Below are 21,414 nucleotides of genomic sequence, written 5' to 3'. Positions count from 1 at the left end.
TTTGAGTTAAATTCCAGGAAATAAAATTATTATTTTCTTGCATAGTGAGTTAGTACTTTTCTATTGTAAGAAACCATGTCTTTCCTTCAAAGTGAATGATAGTGTGGCATTTTAATAATAGTGTGTGTGTGTGTGTGTGTGTGTGTGCGCGCGCGCGCGCACACACACACACACACAGATCTTAGTCATGGATGTCTGAAGCTTTTTCTTGATTGTTTTCTACTCTATTTTATCAAAGCAGAATCTTTCCCTGAACTCAAGACTTGATAATGCTGGCTTGTCTAGCTCACTAGCTTGCTATGAGGTTTTATTTTTGTTTTTTGTTTTGTTTTGTTGTGGTTTGGTTGGTTGGTTTTGTTTATTCCTCTGTGTCTGGAGTGCTGAGATTAAGGGGTCACTGCAGCCCAGTTGTTATTTCTAAACTCCTGTACTCATGGTAGCAGGACAAGCGCAAATGCCTTCAACACTAAGCCATCTCTCCAGCCCAGTTATGGAAGTTTGCAAGTGAAATATGTTTGCACGTGTCTGTTCACTGTTCCTATGTCAGAGTCCTTGAATTTGGGCAATTTATGGCTAAAATAGATTTACTGTGATCCCTTCATGGAGGATAAAGAGTCTGTAACAGGCATTTACTTAGAAGGAAAGAGAATGTGGTACATGTGGAAGGAGCTAAAAGAGAAAGTAAAAGATTCTGAAGTATTCTCTTACAGCCCCATCTTTAGATGCTCCAATACTGCAAGGTCTAATTTTGCGATGTTTAATCCTATTTTAAGAAGACTAATATTTGTTTTCAAGAAAGATGTTAATCCATTTATAAAAGTTGTAGCTCAATGCGTAATAATGTTTAATAGGACACATCTCTTAAGTTTCCTCTGTAAGGTCATTTCATTCCCTCCTAAGGCAATGTCTTTGTGAAGGGAATTAATGGATAGCAAGCCTAGAATCGCGTCTCTGATTGTTGCTCAAAATTCAGAGATAATGAGATCTTTTTTTGGAGCATCGAATATATTGCAAATTTAATATGCACTGTAGTGAACAAAACAGAGACAGGAAAATATAGACACTAAGGACATAGTTGAACCCATTTATGAAATGAATTCTTTCAACTCCTCTGCAAGAAAATACAGTCAGGATATTTGAAATACATTCAGAAGATCTGCTTAGTGAGTGATTATTTAGAAGATCTATTAATAAGCAAGTACAGCTGTGAGTCCTAGTTTGATTTTTGCCCTTTTATTCTTCCTGAACACACTATACACACACACACACACACACACACACACACACACACACACACACACAGAGTACCTAGTTATCACTTTTGCTGCCATTAATGAGGAAAATAAAAACAGAATAATGCATTTTATCATTTAAAATTTTTGAATGTTTATTTTATTGCAAGCTTGGAAGATTAGTTTTCAGAAGCGTTTCAGAAGAAAAGTTTCATTTAAAAAGCATGCTAGTTTTGATTTCATGCTAAGACTGTATATGGTAACCATCACATTGTCCACAAATATCTTCAACTGAGACTCGCAGTGTGGTAATATGCCCTCACTAGTTTACTAGTGGCACACTGTGTGCAGTTACTACACTTACACTTATTTATCATATAGAAGGGAAGAATGAGCAAGCCATTGTGTTAATTTCCAATTTAGCTAACTGCTTTAACTAACTCCATTTCCCCAGGAATAATTGACTAAACATTATTAGTTTTGCTAGCACATTCATTTATAATTTGGTTTTCCCAGCATGTGAACAATGTTCTTAAGTAGATTACGGACATGGCAGTTATTTCTGCTTTCTTTCTTTCCCGTTTTTCTTTTTCAATTTTCTGGTGCATTGAAGAGATATTCTATAACATCGCATAGTCCTCATGAATATTAAAGTGATGCAGCCAGTTATCCACATCTGTGCCTTCTGCACAGATTCAACTGAATACAGAAAGAAAATATGTGGTGAAAAGAAAAAAATTCCTGTACTGAACATGTGTAAATATTTTTCCTTAAACAATACAATGGAAGAATGATTTATGTAGCATATATATTTCATTAGCCATTGTAAGTCATCAAGAACTGACTTATGGTGTCAATAGGAGTGAATATGTTACATGCAAATTCTTTAGTTTTGTACAAGGACAAGAAACAAGTATAGTTTTGCTATGATAGACTTCTGCATCCAATTCCTCATAGATATTTATGGATAACATTTTTCTCTTTTTTTGAACTATTCTTAAATAAAAACTTAGGTAGATTCAGTTATTCTATTAAGGTATAAAACTTTTTAAATATAAATCCATGTAATATTAAAATATGTCCACATCAAATATGACCTATCAAAAGCATGCTTCTTTCTAATTAGTGTCCAGTTATCATGTGCTATTGAGTTGAAATTTCCAGGGAGTTAAATGATTATAATAATTATTCTGTTCACTTAGATTCCAAACATTTCTGGTATATAGAATCTACTTTTCAAATTTTATAATTTTGTAGCTTAAAATATAAGCATTGCTATCATTGATTCCTGTTACAATTTTACAATAGATTCAAATGTATATAATGTATATATTTTTTATTTTCCTCATGGTCTTAGAAGTACATGGTATGATTTTTTTCAGAGAAAATAATGATAATATTAAATTTAGTAAAGGATATATATATATATATATATATATATATGGAATTGTACTTTTGTGTGGAAGAACTGTGATTGAATGACTGTTATGCAGTATCTTATGTGCCCTATAGTGTAGGGTCATAAGTATGCCTGCATTCTTAAATCATTCTCAAAAGCAAAATTTGCCTTTTCTTTCTTCTACTTTTTAAAAAACAGGTTTTTTAACACTTTGAGTTTTTCTCTCAATACTTTTAGCTTCCTACTCTTTCTTTAAAGTTTCTTCCACTATTAAGTGGCTTCTTCTCTGCCATGCCTCTGACCTCCATGACACATTAAAATGAAATGGCTATTCCTCTTCTCTCTTTTATTTCTCCTCTTCCAGGTAGTTGCTGAGGTTTTACAACTTGCAGGCCTTGGGATGTTCCTTTTATACTATAATAAAATTGTTTTTGAGCTTTAAAAATAAGAAAAGCAATCACAAAAACAAAAGAAATGGCTGTTCTATTATCCATGGAACTTGATGAAGCATAGAGAACAGGTGGAGTAATACTCAAAGTGAAAAACAGTTAAAGCAATAGTTGATCCTTGATATTAAATACAACTGAAATACATAAAATGTATCTTTAGTTTTAAATAAGCATAGTATGTCTCCTAAAGATATATGTAAGCTTAAAGTATTATGAAACCAAGATTGTTAACAAAGTAACTCTGTTGTGGAATTATCTTATTCTCAATCTTCTGTAAATTTTTTCTGTTGAGCCTAGAGTGTTGGTTAAGTGGATGACAGTGGATAAGCTCATTCAAAGGACCCAGTTTCAATCCCCTGCACCTACATGGAGTGGCTCAAAATCACTTGTAATTTCAGTTCCATGAAATTTAGCACTTTTTGGCCTCTGAGGGCTTGATAAACTCACACAGATACACAATGTATTTTAGATCACATCTACTCCCATTACCATCCTACAGCTTCTTCCATACCCTCATGCATCTCCAAATTTCATGTCACTGTAGACTCCTCCTCCTCCTCCTCCTCCTTCTCCTCCTCCTCCTCCTCCTGCTACTGTTGCTGCTGCTCCTCCTCTCCTGCTCCTCATTCTTCTTCATCTTCTTCTCCATCTTTCTCCTCCCTCTCCCTCTTATCCTCCTTCTTTGTCTTCATGTATTAATTCCAAATACTGCTACGTATACGTGCATGAGTGTAGGGACATCCACTGAAACATTGACAACTTACCAAACCCCTAAAGAAAACAGAACTGACATCACCCCAGCAGTCAACACTTTTTTTTTTAAATCACTCTTGGAATTTTATCTAGTTTGATCTTGTTTAACTGTGAGGAACCAATTGCCACAGCCCTCTCATGTCCACAAGACACTACTCTGCAGCAACCCTTCACTTCTGGTTATCACAGTTATTCGGGTGTTTTCTCTTAACCTTAGACAATGGGATATGCTGAAATGTTAATTTAAGGCTGAGAATTCCACTACCAATTATTCTCTGTACTTTGACCAATTATGAGACATTTTATTTACTTCTTCCCTCTGAAAAAGACACTTCTCTGATGAAAGCAGAGTGTTACTGCATTGTAGGTATAAGGATATGCATTTGAATGTAGTTTGGTACCAGGTCTGCTTAGCAATATAATAGTAGAAGGTTATCCCATGTCACCATTACCACCCAGCTACAGGTTGTTGGCCAGTTTTATGGTACCTGGCATGATGAGTTCTGACTTCTGTAGCAGGCATTAAATAGAAGCTAAAACAATGTGTTATTCTATGTTGCTTGTCATTAATATTAGTATAGTTTCTATCTGGGAATGCAGTGACTAAGAAATGTAAGAGATGCCTTGCTCCGCCACCATAAGAGATGACTCCTCTTGCCATAGACGGAGATGGAGAGACCACCAGCTACACCACGTGCAAACACTGAGATATTTTGGAACATATACTTTATTGCTTGTTCATTTTTCTAGTTACCACAAACAGTAGAATCAGAACCAGCTTTATCAGTTCAGCATTCACCTACTCTGGAAGGAAAGACTACACTGGGGAACAGACCTACATTCTATGCTAAGTTTCCAAATGCTAAGAAATTACAAGGTGAATAAGCACACACAAAAAATATGTTGAATAAATGCAGAAAACAGATATTTAAATAATCTCATGATTCTCCCCCAAATCTATATGTTTCTAAGTTAATACTGTCTAACCTGCTGACAAACTATCTGAAAAACACTTTGGCAAATAATGTCTGAGAATTATTCCACAGGAAGTGATGAACCAGAGTGTAACACATTTCAAGTTTTGTAACTTTGTAGCTTAAAATATAAATGTTGCAACTTTGTAGCTTAAAATATAAATGATGCTATCTGCAATTGACATCTGCTTGTAAAGAAAAATTAGTTTGTCCCATGAAATTTTACAGGAAATATTAATCACACTTAAGATAGGCCACATGCCTAACACAGCACAAACTGAGTAGTATTATGTAGACTTTTTTCTCATACTGCTTTCTTTGGGAATTTTTTTTGTCTTGTTGGTCTTTGCTTGTTTATTATGATTTTTGATAGTTTGTATATGTCTTTCTCTTGTCTTTTCTCTTTTGATTGTTCTTACTCCCTCCCTCACTCCATCCCCATCTTATTCTTTTTCTTTTTTTCTTTCTCTTTCTCTTTGTTTTCTAAAGATAGAAAGAAATCATGTGGACTTGGAGGAGTAGGGAGGATCTGAGAGCAATTGGGAAAGGGAAAGCAAGATCAGAATATAGTGTGTGAAAAAAATCTGTTTTTAATTAAAATTTGAGAGACCAAAACAAAAAGAACACTTTTGTGACTTTGCTAAATAGAAAGCCAAATTAAAATTAAGGCATACAGTAAAACATTTTTTATTTTCTTTATAATTAAGGTTTACAAGACTTCGAATTGACAAAATTTTGTTTATTGAATACAACATAACATTTTAATTATATGCAGACATGGTGATATGATTTAATCAAGTTTGCTATTAATTATTAGGTCTATCTTGATACTAATATTTTCAAGTAAGAATCCTTAGTATTTGCTCTTAGTAATTTTGCTGTTCTGATTATATTGTTATCTGCTGTTGCCACAATGGCATACAGTTGTATTGTAATTATAATTTTTATTTGTAAATGTTGCTCTTTGACAATGTCACAATACATATATTGCATTGAGATGACTGCCCCTACCCCTTCCCACCCACATCCCTTTCTTTTCTTTAAGACCCCCTTCATCCTAAGGAATCTCTTTCCCAAATCCAGCACCTTTTGATTTTTTGTTGCATTGAGTTTATCCTGCATCTTCTGTGTCACTATGTTTAGGAACTGTCCACTGATGCTGCAAAACATATTGTGTGTATAGTTTCATAATATCGAAATAAGTGTCCTGTTTTCTTTAAGCTCCAGTACTTCCACCTTACCTTTATAAGAGTTTGGAAACGTTTGCATATTTTTACAAAGATAAATTTCACTAACTACAGTTTTGTTGAAAAGTGTTTTAAAAAGAAGTCTATGCTTATAGAATGCACCAAACTTAAAAACAAGTCGTTAAGTAGAAACAAAAGTAGATGTGAATCTTTATTTAATCTCTCTATAAATACTGATATCTATCTCTATTTTTATCTCTCTATCTCTGTCCCTCTATTACCCATCTATTTAGATATATAGATGTATTATTATTTATACCCTAATATTAGAGATTTTTTTCTACAAAGATCTAGGATTAGATAAATAGATAGATGATAGATAGATAAATGATAGATAGATAAACTATAGATAGATAAATAGGAAGATAGATAGATCAATAGATAGATAGATAGATAGATAGATAGATAGATAGATAGATTGATTGATAGTGGGTTTTGAAATATTTCTCAAAACAGGTTGTATCCTATTGACTTAGGGACATATAGGTTTTGGGTGGGTTTTATGTGATTTTACATATCTCAGTGTTTGTGTGCACTCACTCACCTTTCTTGAGTGAGTTCATTCACTCGCTAACTTTTTAGCATTTGCAACCTTAGCCTAGAATGTAGGTCTACTCCCATGTGGATTCTGTCTTGCCACACTAGGCAAATGCTAGCGAAATGAAGGGGAAATTCTGCTTCTGCTTCTACTTTCTATAAAAACTAGAAAAACAATCCAAAAGCCAGTTTGAATTATGTTTCCACTGCTGATGTTTTGTTGAATATGTAAAGTGTCATTCTGTTTTCTGAAATACTATCACCTGTTATAAAAAATATTTTTACAGAATATTATACTTTAAAACACTACACATTGTTAACAACATCAACTACTCTATCTGTGAGGTCCTTATCCAAGCTCAGGTTGGATACTCAAGTTCCTCATGCATCTGTGCTCAGAAACCTGGAACAGCACTGTGGCTCACCTTCAATAGGGTCTTATAATTTGTAATGCACATCTATTTTACATTTTGTAGTCCTTGCATATTTTCCTTACCTTCAACAAAATCATTAACAAAGAATTTGAAGCAGAGTGAAAGCTCTGTTACTCAAATTTACTAATTGAGAAGGGAGAAGGGGACAGTGAGTGGGATGTAAAGTGAACAAGTAAATAATAATAATAATAATAACGATAAATGCAAAAAAAAAAGCAAAAACAAAGATTTGTTCATAGATATAGTGCCATCAACATTACTGTCATTTAAAGTGTGTTTATGTATTATGTATTTTGTGAAGATATCTACACTTGGTTATTATACTCATAAAGCAGAATGGCCAGCCTTGTTGAGAAGGTTAAAAAACAGCAAGCTGTTTCTTGATCTGAACAGTTTTTCTTATTTTTATTTCATGCATAGAGCTCACAGCAATTCTGCCGTTGGTAGCATGCCTGATTGGTCATGTGACTTTTTACAGCATTGCTTTATATTTCGCTGACAGATATTCCACATGACCTATGACCTTGCCAGTGCCGTGGTAAGAATCTTCAACCTCATTGGTATGATGCTGCTCCTGTGTCACTGGATGGCTGTCTGCAGTTCCTGGTTCCCACTGCTGCAGGACTTCCCACCGGACTGCTGGGTTTCTCTAAACGAAATGGTTGTAAGTAACTCATGTGGTTTGTTTTCTAAATTTTCAGTATGGTTCTCAAGTCTTCAAACTGTTACTGCTAGAGTGGTCTGCTTTCTCTTCCATAAAGACTTCCATGGATACGAAATTAGATAAACCACACTTATACAACTAAACTTATTCTCATATCCCTGAAAATATATGTTCTGCAATATTCAGTTTTATACTTTTTACTTTGAATACTGAGATATACTTTATCTGCTGACATAAACGCACATACATAACCATGATACAATGCTCACACAGACATTTTCAAATTTGTAAATAAGGTATGTATGAAGTTTGAGGAAATTTCAGTGCATTTTGTGCATAGAGCAAGAAAAATAATGTGAAAAATAAATTTTAATTTTATTTTGTAATATATGTAAATATTTTAAATAAAAAACAAATATATTACATAAAATGTAAGATGCATTGATGTGAATTCTGATATCATTTGAGTCTGTTCTTTATTTCATTACATTTGTTTAAATATCCCATATCAAAAGAGAAAGAGAGAGAGAGAGAGAAAGAGGGAGAAAGAGCTTGCTTTAAAATCTTACTTTAAATCATGTATCCATCACCTTGTTGGTAGGTAATCATAAAATTTATAGTAACCTCTCCCACCCTTACACATTCATAGATGCACACACTTTATTGTATAAATTTTTTGACCTTTTCACCCAAATCTATATTCAAAAAGTGATCTATTTTTTTTTTTTACCTTTGTCCTCTGTTGTATCCTAGCCTGTTTGTGCTGTTACAGTAGAATACTAGACTGGAAAGTTTATAAAACTTGATTTCTCGTGATATGGCGTATGCAGAGTTCAACGCACTTCTGTGTTCAGGAGCTCCAGCTGTAAAATGACACTCTGTGTCTGAACCTCCTGGGTAGGAAGAAAATGATTTTCACATTGCAGAAGGTTGAAGATAACCTTTTTTTTTCTGCCTTAATGACACCCAACTTCCATTAGTGTCCATCTGCCAACCTTAAAGAGTCTTGAGTTAAGTTCCTAAAAGGCAATTTTCAGGAAACACATTAGAACCACAGATGGCAGCTAAGAATATACCTTACACATTGATTTCTTTCAGCTTACTGTTCAGCATCAAAACTTCCTGGCAGTTCATATAGAACAATGCAAGGAAATTATATGGCTTAGATCACATTTCAAATCAGTGACGTTGCCCTACCTGTCTCTTTGCTTACGCTGGGAGGAAACAACACAACGTAGATGGCAAAGACAGAGATGAGGATAGAGTCTAGGAGAGGAAGAGGAAGGCACTCAGTCATCAGGCTGCTGATGGGGTATAAAGTGCAAAGATGAGACCTGAGCCCAGAGGTGACTCATCGCTGACACACATGCCATTACCTCATTTGACAAATGATTGTTAGTTTAAAATTTTTCAAGTTATGTTCCAGAAAAAATTGTAGTTGCCATCATTGAAAAAGCAAAAGACTCTTTTTTTAAGTATTAACAAAATGCTCATGATTGTATAACCATATTACAGGGTGATATATAATGTATCTTTTGATAAGCACAGTTTTGCAAGTAAAATTTTAATGTATTTAGTACTTTCCTTTAACCATGACTGCATATAATTATGTATGTCGGAGAGGGGCAGACTCTGGTTCTCTGGTTATTGGTACATGTTGTGTTGTGTTTAGTGTTTTTTTTTACTAGATATTTTCTTTATTTCTTTATTAACATTTCAAATGTTATCCCCTTTCCTGATTTCCCCTCCGGAATCCCCCTATTCCATTCCCTCCCCTGCTTATATGAGGTGTTCCCCTACCCAACACCCACTCCTGTCTTTCTGCCCTGGAATTCCCCTACACCTGGGGCATTGATCCTTTACAGGACCAAGGGCCTCTCCTCCCATTGATGCCCAACGAGGCCATCCTTAAGCCTCAGTCTTCATTGTCTCCTCTTGTTATACATAATAACTTTTTGAAACTGCAAATCACTTCTTGGTCTCTTTTTTTTAAAATAAAACTGGAATTTTCAGACATTATGTGAATCATCTTTTACATGGATAGAATACATAGTCATAGGTACAGTTTATGTGTATCTGACTATGTCTATTCCAACTCACACTGAAATATCTTTAAAACAATACTATGTAGATCAGGAAAGAAAGGTGATTAGAAAGAAACTTAATCACAGCATTTTATGTGCATGAGTAACTACTCTAAATTCAGTGTGGATATTCAATACTTAAATAAAAATATCAAAGTGATTTTTTCTATTTGTAGAAAAATCTAATTAAAAGTAAAAATTTTGAGACTAGAAATCAAGTCTTATATATAAGACACAAGAACCTGATATAAGTATAACATAACTACTTTAATACCAAGATAATTACATGTATGTCATGAAGTATTATTAAGAACTACATGCATATTAAATTAAGTATCCAAATTTGCTTAATATCCAAATCTTTCTATCTATATATCCATTTAGCTAGTTATTGCCATATAACCTACAATTAGAAAATTCTGTTACAGTTTTTTACTAGAAATATGAAGTTTACACATATCTAGGCTATAACTTTGCTTACTGTGTTAGTAGTAATCATTGTAATATAATCATGCTATGTTTAACTTTTTTAATTTATATTTTGTTCCATAAAAATAATACTTATCCTAATTTCTTGCTCATAAATTTAAATTTACTCATAAATAAATTTGCTCATAAATATTCTAAGCATTATATTGAAAGAGTCAATACATGAATGTAGTGGACTACTTAGATGAGAAAAAGGAAACCTAACTCTGGAAATGCAGCAAGAGCAGGCTTTCATCTTGGCAGCATTTGTAATATTTGCTCATTTCCATTTAAGAAGTGAATTTGAATTACAAATTCTTTTATGAATTAAGATATTAGATTTGACAAATAACTAATGATTAAGAAAATGTGACATTTCTATGACATCCTGTGGCATGCTTGCTGTTATAAAGCACTGAGAATATATAAATTATTATAAATTGGTTAAGGGCAATAGCATTTTATTCAATTACAAATGCAAAAAATATCAGTTTTAAGAATATAACAAGAGAAGACACAGTATAATTTAAATTGCACTTTAATTACATTCATCTAAAATATTTTCACATTGTATGAAGTCATTATGACATAAATATTTTCCAGTGTAATATTGCTTCTCTGAATAAGCTCTCTTCATCACTAAGAATATCAGATTTCACTTAGACAGCCCATGTCTTCTACCTATAGGCTTTCAGATGAATGGTTACATGTTGGTTATTCTCAAAAATACTCTAATGGAAGCATATTAGGACTCCAGAATATTTGAATACTTCATACATAGATTACTTTCCAACTGGAACATGTAATACCAGAAACTGTTTACTACAACTAACCATAAGGTTAGTTTGTAGACATGATATGAAAGTAATACATTTAATTTGAATGTGGCTAAATGACATGGTCAATGATGTACATTTTCTTTTTTTTTTCTCTAACTGAACACAGACCTGTTAATCTTCTGCTGCATATGTGTTGGGGGCCCTCATATCACCTGGTATATGTTGCCTGGTTGGTGTCTAGTGTCTGTGAGATCTCAGAGTTCCAGGTTAATTGAGACTGATGGTCCTCCTACAGGGCTGCCCTCCTCCTCAGCTTCTTCCAGCTTTACCCTGATTCAACCACAAGGGTCAGAGTTTCTATCCAATGGTTGGGTGTAAACATTTGTATCTGACTCTTTGGCTGCTTGTTGGGTCTTTCAGAGGGAAGTCATATAAGCCCCTTTTTGTGAGCACTCCACAGCTTCAGTAATAGTGTCAAGCCTTGGGGCCTCCCCTTCAGCTGGATCTCACTTTGGGCCTGTTGCTGGACTTCCTTTTTCTGGCCCCTTCTCCATTTTTGTCCTGCAGTTATTTCAGATAGGAACAATTATGGTCAGAGTTTTTGGATGTACAACATTTTCATGACAGTAAAATGGACAATGTATTAGAAACCTGAGATTCACAACACAGGCTTTTGATGAAACTGCCCTAGAAAAACTAGTCATTTCACAGAAGTATATTTAATGGAGGCTGTTACTAGGTTTCAGAGAAACAGTCTCAATCAAATATATTATTACAACAAATCTGTTTTATTATGTTGTGAGTATTTGATTAAAATTATTTAGTAAGCTAAATAAGATTATTATTAGTAAGCTAAGCAAATGAGATTATTGTTGTTAATGTTGAATGCTTTTCTTTTTATTGCAAATAGAATTTTTTCACATGTGATGTCCCTTATAATGTTTTCCTCTCCCTCTGCTCTCCCAATTGCTCTTCAGCTCTCCTTCCATCCAGATCCACCCCCCTGTCTGTCTGTTATTAGAAGATAAATGGGTAGTCTGGAGAGATGGCTCAGCCATTAAGGGATAGGCTCATAAACAAAATTATGAAAAGAATAACTGTTTCTAAGGGAGCTTTATCACACAATATAATTAATATATAAATAATTATAATATAATTATAATTAGTATAATATAGTAATCTGTAAAATAGAACAAACACTAACACATCAAATTAGACAAGAAAATAACCAAAGAGAAGGCAAAAGAAATATTCATATACTCAAGGATCCCATAGAGATGCTAAGCTGAAAGTCATAAACTTACTACTTCCTGTGTCTTAAAAAGAGAGAAGAAAAATAACAAAATAAAACCCAAAACACAACAAAACAAAAAACAAACTAACTTAAAAACAAAATAAGAATTAAAAAAAATGTTAGAACCATGATGCAACCATATGAGACAAGGAAACTCTAAAGAGTTCTTTTATGTTAGTCATCTACTTTAGGGCTCAAGAGTAGTTTCTTTCCCAGGTGACAATCCCTTTAATGAAAATAAGATTATAATTTGCATTAGTTGCCAATTGGAAATTGTGTCTGGGTTAGAGATAGGGGTGTGTGTGTACATATCATTCATCTCTAGGATCCCACTGGGTACAGAAAGTGTTGCCTCAGTCTCTGTGAGTTCATATGTAGGTTGATCTTGTTTATTTAGAGACCTTTGGTTTCTCATTGCTGTTCTTTTATTTGTGTGTTTTTACTCATTTTACATCCAGATCCATTGCTGTTCCCCCTTCTGGTCACTCCCTCCCACAATTCCTCCTCCATCCCACTCCCCTTCTTCTATGAGCAGATAGCAGCCCCCCCCCCCAATCCCCTTTCCTGGGTATCCAGATACTGGGACATCAAGTCTCTGCAGGCCTAGGAGTATGCATCCTCTCCCACTGAGGCCAGACATGGAAGCCAGGCTAAAGCATAACCCACAAACAGGCAATAGCTTTTGGGATAGTCCTGTTCAGTTGTTCAGGACCCACTTGAAGACGGAGCTACACATCTACTAAATATGTGCGGATGGCCTAGGACCTTCTTTGTGTATTTATTTGGCTTGGTTTTGGTGTCCTCCATCTCCTCCGGCACTTACAGTATTTCTGGCTCTGCTCCTTCACTGTTCGCTGAGCCCTCCTACAAGGGATGTAGTGGAGACATCCCAGTTAGATTGTGAGCATTCCGAGATCTCTTACACTCTGAATAATATCTGCCTGTGCATCAGCAGCTGTTTCCATCTACTACAAGAGGAAGTTCCTCTGATGCGGGCTGAGCAAGATACTGATCTATAAATATAGAAGAATGTCATCAGTAGTCATTTTATACTTTTTTTTTTTTTTAAGAACATCAGTATTTTTTTCTTCCTAAATTCTTGGGGTATCTGGTCTCAAATTTATGGCCACACGAACAGTGTTATAAGTTCCATGTCATGGAATGAGCTTTATGTCAAATCAAATCTTAGTTGGTTACTCCAATGAGATTTGTACCACTATTGCACTATCATACTTCTAGGCAGGACACTATTATAGATCACAGGATTTGTGTATGATGTGAGTTTTTACATGTTATCTTTGGTAATGTGCAGAGTGCCTTCCAGTACCGAAGATGCTAACACATAGGTGTGGAGACTCTATCTCGGCACCAGATCAGCTTCTCCAAAATGACAAGTTGTATAAACGATGTCTTCAGCAATGGTGCCTTGCTGTCTGTGTGTGGAGAGCAATCTAGAGTCTTAACAATAACCTGGGTTGTTTGAAGCATCTCGTGAGAGCCCTCTCACCAACAATTCCATTAAATTTAAACAAATTTGGTGAGATGACATGATTAGCTGGGGTTCTGTCTCCCCCACTATTTGACCATTTCATTTATAGAGCCTCTGTAAATATGTATATCTTAGGAAGGTTCTACTGTATTAAGTTTCCATATGATGCCTCAAATGCTCCTTAATTTCAGCTGTCTCTCTGTATTCCCTCTCTAATCCTGTTCTCCTCCTTCCCTCTCCACTCAGTCCTCCTTTTACAGTTACCACAACTATCTATATAGTTGCCAGTAGACATGTATCTGTATCACCCACTCCAACCTTCCTAAGATATACATATTTACAGAGGCTCTATAAATGAAATGGTCAACTAGTGGGGGAGACAGAACCCCAGCTAATCATGTCATCTCACCAAATTTGTTTAAATTTAATGGAATTGTTGGTGAGAGGGCTCTCACGAGATGCTTCAAACAACCCAGGTTATTGTTAAGACTCTAGATTGCTCTCCACACACAGACAGCAAGGCACCATTATATAATACCTAATCTCTGTGGTCTATAAACTGTGGAATGGTTACCACTAACTTAACAGATAATGTCTACATATAAGCAAATCCAAATCCACAGATTGTATTTCTGAGTCTGGTTTACCCCACTTAGGATGATTTTTTTCCAGTTTTGTCCACTTACCTGTGAATTCCATGATTTCACTCTTTTAATAGTTGAATAATACTCCACTATGTAAGTGTATCATATTTTCTTTATTCCTTGCTCTGTTGAGGGACATTTAGATTGGTTCTTAGTTTTATGAGGTACCATTCATTAATTATTGATTTTAGTTCCTGTGCTAATGGCACTATCTCAGAAGTACTTAGCTGTGCCAATGAGATCAAGGCTATTTCCCATTTTCCTCTTCTATCATGTTCAGTGTAGAAGGTAACTGGTTTTATGTTGAGGACTTTGATCCATTTAAACTTGAGTTTTATGCAGGGTGATATGCATGGATTTATCTGGATTTTTCTACATGTAACTGTCTGGTTTAACCAGTACCATTTGAGAAAAATACTATTTTTTAGTGTATATTTCTAGTTTTCTTTATCAAATTAGGCATTCAGAGGTGTGTGACTTACATCTGGTTCTTCAATTTTTTTCTATGACTAGCATTTGTGTTTTTTGAAAATACCACGCTATTTTATTACTATACAACAATACAGTTATATTAATATAACAGTAATACAATTTGAGGTAAAGAATGATGATATCTCTACATTTCAGTTGTTGTTGTTGTTGGTGGTGTGTGGTTTATGCATGTATGTGTGCATGTATGAACTGTTTGGAATTTTGATGGAGTTATATATTGCATTTGATAAGGTGCCATTTTTACTATTTACTGATCCATGAGCGTGGGAGGTCTTTCCATGTCCTGATATCTTCTTCAATTTATCTTGCAATGTTGTGTAAAGTTTTATCATATAAGATTTTTACTTGCTGGTTAGAGTTACCACAAGATAGTTTATATCATCTGGGCTATTGTGAAAGCCATTTCTTTTGCTTCTTGTGTAGTCTGTTTATCATTTGTATGTAGGAGAGCTACTGATTCCTGTGATTTAATTTTGAAGCCATCTAATTTATGAGATGAAATTATTTTCTAGTGTCTTGTTTTTTGAGTATTATTAACTTCAAAATAATTTATTAACAATCACAAACATCACATTATAATAATTTTGTTCTATAACTGCTCTTCAGCTTATATTTATAGATTATATTATTGGCCTTAAAGGCATACATCACAGATTCTTTCCAAGAGATTCATTCTCACAAAGGTGACTGAGTGTCCTTTGAAATACATCTGTAAAACAGCTATTCTCCTAAAGGATAGCCTACAGTCTTTGTTTTTGCAGCTACTATATCCTTTTGTTCTTTACACATTACTGTTTTTGACTGTAAATGTAATATAACTTATATTATAGATGTCCAAGTAAATGTGCTTTGTGATTTTCATTTGTATGGTAATAAAAATATCAACACTGTCTATGAAGTATGGTGTGAACTAATAACACTAAGGTAATCTGCTTACAAAATGTAAAAACTTCTGCCAATATATAATTATTACTACATAAAACAGAAAAATTATTCCAATATACAATAGGTAAATATAAATTAATGATATTATTACATTAGTATATCTATATATCACAATATATTATATTATTTTATATATTATACACACACATAATATATATGATTTCTAATTGGGAACACAAGCTACTGTTCAGTTTTTCTTTCATTCAAAACTGTGTAGAAGGCATTCTCCCAAATAGATATACACTCATACAGTTCCTTCCTGTTAAAAGTAACCGTGGGCATATGTACCATATACTGTGTAAGCCTTTGTCAATTTTCAGTACATGTTCGAACATTGAACACATGTACCATTTCTTTTTTATTGGATATTTTCTTTATTTACATTTTAAATGCTATCCTCTTTTCTGGTCCCCCCACTCCCCCCAGGAAACCCAAAGGCTTGTCTTATTTTTGTAACTATAAGTCTTAGTAAAGATGTATAAGGGAAATGTCAGCAAAATGGATTGTAGAGAGACAAATTACAGAACAAACTTTCCTAAAAATCTCTATGACTCTATATATGTCCTTGACATCACTATACTTGGGTTCTTCTATGAGCTGAGTGTGTATTAGCAGTTCATTCTTTGGACAATAGACTGAGATCATAGATTTTACATACAAGCATACAGTGGGAAATAAAACTAAGTCTACATCCTCATTTATCCCATTTTCCAGCAAGCATTCCTTCATAACCACTTAACCCTGGGTGCTGAAAATATACAAAGTTTAACAAACTGTAAGCTTTACTCTGACAGAATTATAATTCAATACAACTGAAATGTGTGCATGTCTATTGTTAAAATGAATCTATATGAGGCTGTAAACATGTCTGAACTACCTCAAGACCCCTGAACATGGGCCAAGTGTTGTAAAATAGTGCAAAACTAAAAATAGTTTTCTTAACCAAGCTAAGTATCCTTGAAAATTAGACATTTGCACAGTCTCTTCAAACCTTAGTTAACAACCCATGCAGTGACTTTTCCCCCCTAATCACTGATGATATGTCATGGTGGCCTCGGAATCTTGTAGAGATTAAGGTATAAGGTTGTAAGAAATATACAACCAAAGGACCACACAGTAGTAAAGGACTCATTTCAACTATCGTCATCTGGCTTGTTTTGAGTGACCTTGAAAATAGTCAATCTCAAGTTGTCTCAATTAAATCGGCTTCAAATCTCTAAATATATTTTAAAAAACCTGTTTAGAGACAAAAAAGTAAATAGTTTGAGAGGAAAAAAAGCAATATATACTCAAAAGTAAGTGATCATGGAAACCTAGGATGATTATATTATCTACTGATGACAGACTAGAAGAATTTAAGTACCAGCCCATTCAAGTACTTATATAATGACTGTCTCCATAATGCACTAACTAATAGGCTTAAAGAAAAGATGCCAAGACAATGTAATAGGAACTGAAGGAAAGCATTTCTTCTCTCTTGGGATTAGTAATGTACTTTATATTTCAATTTCTCTGTATTAGGATTGTATTATTACAGTAGTATTGACTTTTTTTCCAAAATAGAAAGTACTGTCATAACAGAGTTTTTAAAAATGTTCTAACAAAAGGTAAGTAATTTGCTGACAAATCATTGCAACTCTACTGAAAAAATGCATTCATAGCCAACATGAACTTATAATAATAAAGTAGGTCAGCAGCCTGCTGAGTGCTATGATTTCTGTTTGCCATCTTTTTCTGTCCATTAGGAAAGTCTGCCTGGTTAACACTTCTTGTTCAACAGAAACAAGGCATCTCTCAAAAGAAGACTTTCTAAACACATTCTTCCTTCTTCTTATATATGAATTATATGATGGGGATGAACATATAGAAATACATTCTAATGTCTCATTTTGTTTGCAAATTAAATTTGGATTAAAGAATTCTTAGATTGGATTAAAGTTCTTTAATACAGAAGAATTTATTTGACTTTGATTCAGCTAAGTTACGTTAAAAATATATGACTAAAGCAAGGGACTTGTAGCTTGTTTGTTAGGGTACTTAGGTAGTATGCATTAACTCCTGTGTTCAGACCTTGGATTGCATTTTCAACATCATATGAAATTGGGTGTGGTGGTTCATGTGTTTAATTTAAGAACTCAAGAGATAGAAGCAGAATGATCAAATGTTCAATGCCATCCTCAACTGCATAGAGAGTACCAGGGAATACCTGAGAGCCTGTTTCAATAAAACCAACCAAAACAAGACCCAAGTTCTAATTCAATTTTTCTTATATATATTTATTCTTTCTTTTTGAGTCTTTGTATATAGTTTGAGGTATGTTTGAATAGCTCAACTTTCCTTGTAATGTGCCTGAGATGTACTTAACTTACAAACTCTTGCCTTAGCATTTCTAATGCTAGAAACACAATATATTTATATAATACCATGCCCAAATTACAATGGTACTTAAAAATAAAAAAAACAAATGTATAAAACAAGAATCGCGTAAGGAATTACCTCCAAAGTACCAAATAAAGTATGCAAAGGAAACACACTATCATGCAGGCTTCCATTTTTCATTTATTTATCTAGGTAAATTAATTTTCATAGATGAGTCTGACACAAGCTATTGAAACGTTCACAAATGCCATGTAAAATTTTGTGCAACATTAGTCAGCTATTCTGTATGAAGTAATAGAAAATACACACATATTTCTGCTTTTTTGTTTGTTTTTTAGATAAAAACAAAACCCTAACAGATAGCAGTTTATTTACTGGCAACAAGCAGAGGCACTGACCAGAAGAGCTGTTTATCAGCTCTCTTTAATTACTCTGAAATTACCTTAACATTCTTTGTCATGGCCTTAGTCCAGTTTCATCCAGGGTGAGCCACAAGGGTGCATGCTCACAGAAAGCAACTCTTGAAACCACTGCAGTGATTTGTAATGTCATGAATGTATATATATATATATATATATATATATATATATATATATATATATATACATGTATATATATATTTTTGAATGATGAGATTTCTTCTTTTACTTTTTCCATAAAACTAAATGTATCAAGCAATAAGAAGCAAGTCTAATTCTCATGTCTTGTACATTATGTATATTTTCATTTCCTGAAAATATTTTCATTTCATATGGGCTGTAGTAAAATGGTATCCTAGTTTTGTTGTGTGACTGAGAGTCAGTGAAATACGAAATAAATAGCTCTTTGCTATATATTACTCCACTAACAGCTACACAGATGTCATGCAACTCATATAGACTTCTCATCTTTCCAAAAAGACCTATATTTTCATTCTTTTGTATTATATAAAAAGATACTTTTTAGTCTATGTTTATGCAGACTAAGTTGCCTATTTTCATATAATTTTTGGGGAGTTATATAGTTAGTTACCAAATGGAGGATATTCCATCATTTTTTTCTTATGTTATGTTGGTTTTTTCACCTGTCACAGCACTGATATGTCATTCTAGAAACATGCAGCAGAATTATAGACAAGAAAAAAGCTATGAACTAATAAGGGATGTAAGACGAAAACATCAAGTCTGTTTTTTAAATCACAGTGTGAATATTTGCTTATCCCACTATAGTCTCTGCTATTTTTAAGAATTGATTTCTTTTGCAAGTTAACCACTTAAAAAATGAATAATTCTTGTTGCAAATTTAATTTCACTCACAATCTTTTACGGGGCTAACCAATCTTACTTGTATTCCTACAACTATTAGTGCTGTGGGTGATTTATCAGATAAGAGCTAAATATATAACAGAATCATTTTTCAGCCATTTTATGCTTTGAGGTTATAAATTGGACCCAGTACAATCAACGTTTAAATAATCATCTAGTCAATCAGACGTTTTAGAAATCTAGCTCTGCTCATGAGAGATTAATGAGAATATGGCTCTGTACTATATCCTGCTGTCTCATGCCACAAAATAATGGGAACATACCTTTGCACTATGACTAGCATCTTTGCATATGTTTGGTGATGAAAATTACAGAAGAAAAATTTGAGCATCTGCCATGTTCTATTTGTGTTTCCCCAAAATACACACCAGTGAAATGCAATGCATTCTCTACTGGGATTACTTTTGTGGCCATATTATAAAGTGAAGAAAAATGTATCTTAATGTACCATAAAATCAGAATTCAACTATAAGGTCTACTATAAAATCTATTAAGGTCATTGGTATATAACTTTTATTGTCTGAATCTTTGTGATTTCAATGTTAATCTCAAATTTCTTTTACAAGGGTTCCCTAGAACACAACAGAACTGGAAAAGGGTTCAATTCTGGGTCCTGGGCATTTACTTTCCATAAATCAGGATGAGATGAGTTCTTAGACTGTGTGTTTGCAGGAATAATGGTAGACTACTTTGACCAAAATTTAGACAAAATGCTTTGATTAGTGTTAAGCAGTCAGACCCTGACAGTGCTTTAAAAATATATCTGAGTGGCATCACTGAAAAGGACATGATGATTTGCACTGTGGAATATATTAGATCCAGCTCCCAGTTCTTGTTTCCAGACCAGTAGTGTGGACTCAGGCTGTTTGTCTAATTATTCATGCCTTGATGTCCTCTTTTAAATGTGGAAATCCCTAATGCATAGAATAGGTATTACATTTTAACAAAGTATACATAATTTATTATGAACATTTCTATCGTTTTAGATTGGGGTTGAAATTTCTTGTCTATAAATTGATATAGAATATTCTTATTTAAAATGAATTATGGCAGCTTTGTTATTTATTTATTTATTTATTTATTACTATGACAAAGTACCCTGGCCAAACAACTTAAGAGAAAAAAGGAAATATTTAATCATAATACCAAATCATAGTAAATTACAATGGAGGACCCAAGGTGCTGAAAAATTGAAGCATTTAAATTGCATTCAAAGTAAAAAATCAGAGAGCATTGCATGAAAAATGGAAATCTCATATGCTCGGGAAATTCGCTTAAGTTTGTCCCTCTGTGACTTCCCTCTGTGGAAAGTAAAAGAATACCCCTCTTTTCAAATGTACTTATCTCAGAGTATTTCATCACAGCAGTAGAAAATGATATTAAGACATTGGGGATCAAACTCAGTGAGGAGAGTGCTTGTCTGGGGAGAGTGCACACAAGACTCTGGATTCTGTCCCCAGCACTTCATAAACCTGGCATGCTGGCACATGACTGCAGTCCCAGCACTGTGGAAAAGGCGGCGTGAGATTCAGATATTCAAGGTCATTTTTAATTACATAGTACGTTAGATGCAAATCTGGAATCATTATGATTTTGCGTGCATGCATGTGTGCCTGTGTGTATTGATGATTTGGATAGTTTGGACTAGAAGCAAGCATCCTGTATATGATGTGGAAATATGATGTGGAGAAAGACGTAAAAGAAGTAAGTTTATATGGTATAAACCTAGGGGGGAAAAATCTAGATGAGTGCAAAACTACTTCTACTTTGCTGCTGTCTGCAGAATATTAAACAACTGTCCTGAGGCCACAAAGATACCTGGAAGGAACATTTAGAATGAGAGAAAT

General features: G+C 33.9%; 1 protein-coding gene across 1 annotated transcript in view; it reads left to right on the top strand.

Moving 5' to 3' along the window:
• The window catches only part of Hcn1 (hyperpolarization activated cyclic nucleotide gated potassium channel 1), a 347,574-nt gene that overhangs the window by 199,897 nt on the left and 126,263 nt on the right, over positions 1-21,414 (top strand). The window contains exon 3 of the mRNA XM_034523345.2: positions 7,528-7,689. Coding sequence (XP_034379236.1) covers positions 7,528-7,689 — 162 coding nt within the window. The remainder of the gene's footprint in view (positions 1-7,527; positions 7,690-21,414) is intronic.

This window comes from Arvicanthis niloticus, chromosome 19 (assembly GCF_011762505.2).
Source record: "Arvicanthis niloticus isolate mArvNil1 chromosome 19, mArvNil1.pat.X, whole genome shotgun sequence".
Classification (NCBI taxonomy): domain Eukaryota; kingdom Metazoa; phylum Chordata; class Mammalia; order Rodentia; family Muridae; genus Arvicanthis; species Arvicanthis niloticus.
This window is presented reverse-complemented; position numbering and strand designations above follow the sequence as displayed.